Source organism: Gossypium raimondii, chromosome 6 (genome assembly GCF_025698545.1).
Source record: "Gossypium raimondii isolate GPD5lz chromosome 6, ASM2569854v1, whole genome shotgun sequence".
Taxonomy (NCBI): domain Eukaryota; kingdom Viridiplantae; phylum Streptophyta; class Magnoliopsida; order Malvales; family Malvaceae; genus Gossypium; species Gossypium raimondii.
This window is the reverse complement of record NC_068570.1, coordinates 2,445,629-2,452,773: the sequence shown is the minus strand read 5'-3', so window position 1 is coordinate 2,452,773 and position 7,145 is coordinate 2,445,629. Positions and strand designations below refer to the sequence as shown.

The 7,145-nt window shown below is 35.0% G+C and overlaps 1 protein-coding gene across 1 annotated transcript; it reads left to right on the top strand.

Annotated features, from left to right (window-relative positions):
- Positions 1–304: 304 nt before the first annotated feature.
- On the top strand, positions 305–4,694 carry LOC105773241 (endo-1,4-beta-xylanase 1). Its single transcript, XM_012594967.2, has 8 exons — positions 305–649; positions 729–785; positions 1,050–1,396; positions 1,482–1,641; positions 1,729–2,072; positions 2,186–2,363; positions 2,593–3,129; positions 3,333–4,694. Exons 1-8 carry the CDS (start codon positions 593–595, stop codon positions 4,446–4,448), a joined length of 2,796 nt encoding a protein of 931 aa, XP_012450421.1. The 5' UTR covers positions 305–592; the 3' UTR covers positions 4,449–4,694.
- The last annotated feature ends 2,451 nt before the right edge of the window (positions 4,695–7,145 follow it).

The following is a 7,145-nucleotide window of genomic DNA, read 5'->3' as shown; positions in this document are numbered from 1 at the left end:
GTTCACAAATTCATAATATTCAAAACTATTTTATTTAAAAAAACTGAACTATTAAAAGGCAATACGAATAAAAATTCATATAACATTAATTTTAAATTTTAACATCTTAACTTAAATCGAAACTTTAAATTTCAGAAATGAAATAATCAATGGTTTAAACTTTGAAACTCAAAATCATTGGACAACAACATATTAATCTAATAAAAGTCAGTGAAATCCCATCTTCCCCACCTAATTTCTCAAGCATCAAAAAGCATTTCCCTTATAATCAAAGACTCCATTTTTATTCAATAAAAAACATTAAAATCAATGAACAGAACAAAACCACTTCCTATTTCCTTTAAAACCTTCTACTCCAATTCACCATGCAAATTGCAATGTTACCCAGTCTGCAAGATAAAGAAAGACCATAAAAAAAAACCAGACAAAACTGAAGTGATTCACTTGTCAACGGGCCCTATCCTGTTTCTTTTTTTTTTTTCTGACCGAAGAGTAAAGTGGTTCGATAACTTTGATTGGTCGAGTTAGTTAGGTCCCGCCCTTTTCTTAGACTCCACTTTCAAAGGGTTTTGAATCACCAGCGCCTCTATAAATGAAGGGTCTTCCCATTTGCTGCTTCATTAGTCGACAACATAAGCATCCCTCCAAGGTTTTTCTCTATAATTTTCAATTGTTTTTATTTGATTCTCATTTCATCTCATTTCCCCTTTTTTGGTGTTTGTTATTAGAGATCCGAAGAAACCATGGAGAACCCACAATTGATGTCTAACAGTGGCTGCTCTGAGGTGGGTTTCTTTTGTTCTTTTGTTCTTTTTGTTTTTGGCTTAAAAGGGTATCCATTTTTCATATTATTCTCCTTGATTTTGGCTTTAAAATGAGACTAATTGGCTAAAAGTATGTGCAAATTCGTGCCTGTTTGCGTACATAGACCAGATTTTAATAATAGAAATGGATTAAACCTTAAAAAAAAGGACTGGTTTGCTGTTTAATGAGTAATTGTGTGGTTTGGAAGTATTTTTCATGTTGATTCTTTTATTTTCTTTTGGCAGAATTTGAACCAAGCTGCTAATATAATAGTGAATCATGATTTTTCCAATGGACTGCACTCTTGGCATACAAATTGTTGCAACGGCTTTGTTGTTTCGGCCGAGTGTGGTGGCCGAGGCAAACCGTTGTCGTCATCGAGGTCCAGTGGTAATTACGCAGTTGTCACGAATCGAACCAAATGTTGGCAGGGTTTGGAACAAGATATCACGAGCAGAGTTTTGCCGGGTTCTACGTACTCGGTTTCTGCTTGTGTTGGAGTGTCGGGACCACTTTCAGGGTCTACTGATGTGTTGGCGACTTTGAAGCTTGAAAACCATGGCTCGGCTACTAGCTATATGTTAATTGGAAAGTAATGTTTCTTTTACTTTCATTGCATTACATTTCTTTGTATGTAAGACTCGAACCTTTTTGCTTAATGATATTTGTGATTGTAGAACCTCTATGTCAAAGGAGAAGTGGGAAATTGTTGAAGGTACATTCTTGTTATTGGCCGTGCCTGAACGGCTTGTATTTTATCTGGAAGGGCCTTCTCCCGGTGTTGACTTGCTTATCGATTCAGTGGTTATTAGCTGTCCTAGTTCAAGCGAATCCGAGGTAACATCCATTATGTTATGTTCATTTTCATCCGTTGTCTTACGTGACCTAGTTTGATATTTTTGGCATTGTTTTTTATTTTGAAAGAGTGCAAGCATAGGAGCTGGAGACGATAACATCATCATAAACCCGAAATTCGAAGATGGCCTCAATAACTGGTCTGGAAGAGGCTGCAAGGTTGCTTTACATGATTCTATGGCAGATGGGAAGATAGTTCCGCAATCCGGGAAAGCTTTTGCTTCTGCAACTGAGCGTACGCAGAACTGGAATGGAATCCAGCAGGAGATCACTGGAAGAGTGCAACGAAAGCTTGCTTATAGTGTGGCAGCTGTAGTACGGATATTTGGTAACAATGTCACTGCCGCTACTGTACAAGCCACATTATGGGTCCAAACACCAGGTCGCAATGATCAGTACGTCGGAATTGCCAAGTAAGTTCTTTATTTGTTCCAATTGTTTTGTATGGAATCTGTGAAGCTTTAACCTTTGGTTGCCCGTGGTGTTCATGTTCGCGTCTTGATCATTTTTTCTTTTGATCTAAAAGTGTGCAGGCAACCGACAAGGATTGGGTGCAATTGCAAGGAAAGTTCCTTCTAAATGGTTCCCCATCGAAAGTAGTCATCTATTTAGAAGGTCCACCTCCCGGTACCGACCTTCTCGTCAATTCCTTAGTTGTAAAGCATGCTGAGAAAACCCCTCCTTCACCTGCACCAGTTATCGAGGTGAGTTCTATAATTTCATTGTGGAATCCAGTATTCCTTTTAATATAGTACTTGTGTCCAGCACGTATTTGGATATTAGTACGGAGTATGATCCTCCAAACATACAGAAAAACTTACAAAACATTGAACATATATGTATTGGGCATATACCACCATCCGACTCTTACCTTCTAGTCCGGGTGACATATACTTATGGGACAGTTTACTGATATGTTTTTACTTTTTGTAGAATCCTGATTTCGGAGTTAATATAATTACCAATAGCCAACTGGATGACAGTACGAATGGATGGTTTCCTCTTGGCAACTGCAATTTGAGTGTCGGGTCAGGCTCGCCACATATACTCCCTCCAATGGCCAGAGCTTCCCTTGGCGTTCATGAACCTTTAAGTGGCCGTTATATCCATGTGAAAAACCGCACGCAAACTTGGATGGGCCCAGCTCAGATGATCACCGATAAGGTGAAACTTTTCTTGACATACCAAGTATCAGCTTGGGTTCGAATTGGTTCCGGAGCAAATGGTCCTCAAAACGTAAACGTTGCTCTCGGTGTGGACAACCAGTGGGTTAATGGTGGACAAGTTGAGATTAACGATGATAGATGGCACGAAATTGGTGGTTCCTTTAGAATCGAGAAGCAACCATCCAAGGTTATGGTTTATATCCAAGGTCCAGGTGCAGGTGTCGATTTAATGGTCGCTGGAGTTCAGATTTTCCCGGTTAATCGAGAAGCAAGGTTCAAATATCTGAGGCATCAAGCTGATAAGGTACTCAGGTTTCTTTAGTATTTACTTATATCGAAATATGCAGACTATAGAAAACAGAAATCGAATTTTTTTGAACCCTATATAAGCAGAGAATTGCTACCATTTATCATGAAAAAGTCGGAAACTAACAGATAAACTTATCTTCGAACTATTAGTCCTAGCTGAAATTTTACTTGTAATGAATGTCTTTGGCTCGAATACAGATCCGAAAGCGTGACATTGTCCTCAAATTCTCGGGAGCTGGTTCTAGCAGTTTGTCGGGGACCAATGTGAAAGTCGTGCAAACGCAAAACAGTTTTCCTATTGGGTCATGCATGAGCAGAACGAATATAGACAACGAAGATTTCATTAATTTCTTTGTGAAAAACTTCAACTGGGCAGTGTTCGGGAATGAATTGAAGTGGTATTGGACCGAACCGCAACAAGGAAACTTAAACTACAAAGATGCCGATGATATGGTAGCTTTGTGCCAAAAACACAACATAGAAACCCGAGGTCATTGTATTTTCTGGGAAGTACAAGCCACGGTCCAACAATGGATTCAAGCATTGAACAAAGACGACTTAATGAAAGCTGTTCAAAACCGTTTAACCGACCTTCTCACCCGTTACAAAGGTAAGTTCAAACACTACGATGTGAACAATGAGATGTTGCACGGATCGTATTATCAAGACAGATTAGGCAAAGATATCCGAGCAAACATGTTTAAGACTGCAAATCAGCTTGATCCATCTGCCACATTATTCGTGAATGATTATCACATTGAAGACGGATGCGACACTAGATCATGCCCCGAAAGGTATATTGAACACATTCTTGATTTGCAAGAACAAGGTGCACCCGTTGGAGGAATCGGAATTCAAGGACATATAGATAACCCTGTAGGACCAGTTGTGTGTACTGCTCTTGATAAGTTAGGCATTCTCGGCCTTCCTATCTGGTTTACGGAGCTCGATGTGTCTTCAATCAACGAACACGTGAGAGGGGAAGATTTAGAAGTTATGCTTAGAGAAGCTTTCGCACATCCGGCTGTGGAGGGTGTAATGCTGTGGGGATTTTGGGAACTGTTCATGAGCCGGGATAATGCACACTTGGTGAATGCCGAAGGCGATGTTAATGAAACTGGTAAAAGGTTTCTTGCTCTTAAACACGAGTGGTTGTCTCATGCTCGTGGACAAGTAGATGTACAAGGACAATTCAATTTCCGAGGCTTTCATGGGAAGTACGCCGTGGAAATCGATACTCCCTCTAAGAAGATCGTGAAAACTTTCGTCGTCGACAAGGGTGATACCCCACTGGTTGTTCCCGTTGAATTATGAATTCCCTACAAACCTAACAAAGGAGGTAATGAGATCTCTCCTCATGGATCATCCATTATTTCCATAAAACCATACATACATACACACACGCGTATATGCGTACATACATGTATATATACACACACATCATACAAATGCTTGTGATTATCAAATGCATGGGTTGTTTGTTTGCAAAAGTTTGATTGTTTCCATTGTAACATAAAAAGGTGAAGAAATAAAAGCATGTTTCTTTTTTCAGTTATTTAACTAACTCTATCTCCAATGCCAGTTAATTCTGCTATGTATATATAAGGTTAAATTCTGTTATTAGTCCCTGTACTTTACGAGAGTTATGGATTTAATCTCTATACTTTTTAGAATTTGAAATTTTAGTCCGGGCCCAAACAATAACAATTAAATTTGCTTGGTTAAATTCAATTACTAATCTTGTATTATGTGTACAGTTGTAGATTTAATTCATATTCTCCAATTGGATCGTTCTAAGTCTCTATACTTTACAATTTTTGAAACTTCAATCTTGATGCAAACAACAACTGTTAATCTATTAATTGAATTTTTAACGAGTAATATGTGAAAATATAAGCAGATATGTTTTGTGCATCAATTTTTTGGAAATAAATGAATTTAAAAATTATTGTTTAGTGAAGACTAAAATTTTAAAATTAAGAAAGGATTAAAAACGATTAAAGTATAGGGATTAAATCCATAGTTTTTGTAAAGTACGAAAACTAGTAATCGAATTTAACCTATATATAAACAAAGAACCCACAATAGCCCAATTCTATCATTGTTCAAGCTGCAGCATGTCTAAAGAAGGCCCAAGGGATCAGACATAAACAGAAGTACTAGGTTTTAGCGATTAAAGTCTATCATTGTTCAAGCTGCAACATGTCTAAAGAAGGCCCAAAGGTTCAGACATAAACAGAAGTACTAGGTTTTAGTGATTAAGTGAAGTGACATCGATTTTGAGTTTAATTTTTGAATAATTTTCATCTTTTATTATTTAAAAATAGAAAAAAATGTTTGGTGGGAGAAATGAAAGTTCTTAGCCTAATTTTTACCATTTTCTTTTATTGGATTCTACCACCAAGTAGAAAAAAAACTTTTGCTATTAGTCCCTATACTATGTTCAAGCTTTTGATATAGTTCTTTTACTTTAATTTGATTCTTTTAGTCTTTATATTTTTGAATTTTAAAATTATAGTCCTGACCCGACTATAACTATTAAATTTATTGACTTAAATTATGTTATTTCCAAAATCGGATACTATAAGCATTATTAGATGTGTAATGTTATGTTAGCTTTCTATTTTCACATATTACTAACAAAAATCAGTTAATGAATTTAATAATTGTCGCTTGCTTTAAGACGCAATTTTAAAATTTGAAAAGTATAAGGACTAAGAATGATCCAATTGCGAACATGGACTAAATCTATAAATTTACATATGGTAATTATAGTTTGGGTCAAGATTGAAATTTTAAAATTAAAAAGTGTAGGGACTAAAATTGACTAATTGAAGAGTACAAAGACTAAAATTAACCAAATTTAAGTACAAAGATTAAATCCACAACTTATACAAAATACAAGGACTAATAACAAAATCTACCTATTTCCCCTCCAAATCAAAACACAGTTTTAAACCCACAATAATTCCAACTTAAATAAAGTAAAAATCAACATGTTTTTTTTTTCCCAAATAGGTATCATTTATTAATGATTTTCTCTTGTCAACAGTACAAATATTGAACTTTTGGGCATATACGAGAAAACAGCAAATTTACTAGGATTAATTAAACAAAAAGGGACCCCCAATTGCAATTTTACCATCCAATTTATGCCCCTCTCACCATCTACTTTCCTACTAGACTACCACCATTAATTATTGTTATTGTACTACACTTTATGAGTTTACATAGTGCATTAATGAAATTTCTCCACATCAAATCATGTACAACTTCATTATAGTCATATATATAAGTACTTTTGTCCACCTTGAGTTGATTTTAAAGTGGAATTGTCTTCTTGGTGTATTGTGTTAGATTGAATTGGATTAATGTAGGTTAATTAATTTAGATTTATTTTTTAGTTATTTCGAATTTAAATTAATTATGGGTTTAATTTGTTTTGGTATTTTTTTATGCTCGTTTTATTGTTTATGTTCAAGGTTTGTAACTGTTCATCTCAACAATATTATCTTCAACGTTCAAGCTTACCTTCTCTCATTCAAAATGTATCGTGCCTGACTACTGCTAGGTTTAAATTATTTTAGATTGATGTCATTTAACCTTACTAGATGAGTTTTTCATCAAATTACTTCTTTGGGTCATTATAAATTCAGATAATTTTTCGACTTTGAGGTGAACAAGTTTGATGCTTTAAAAACTTTTTTTTTATACTCAATTTAGATGGAATAAGTTTAAGGTTAAAATATGTCATAATTTCTTATATTGTTCACAAGCTTAGAGTTTAATTTCTACACTTTTATTTTCATAAATTTAATCTTTTTATTTTTCAAATATTAAAATTTAAGTCTAACTATTAACACTATTAAAATTATTTCGTCAAATACAAGCTCATTACAATGCTATTATTTTAGTCTACTAATTTTTTTTAAAATTCAAGTTAGTTCAAATTACATTTTAGGTCATTTAAAGTTCAAATAATTTCCGAGTTTGAATTGAACAAATTTAATA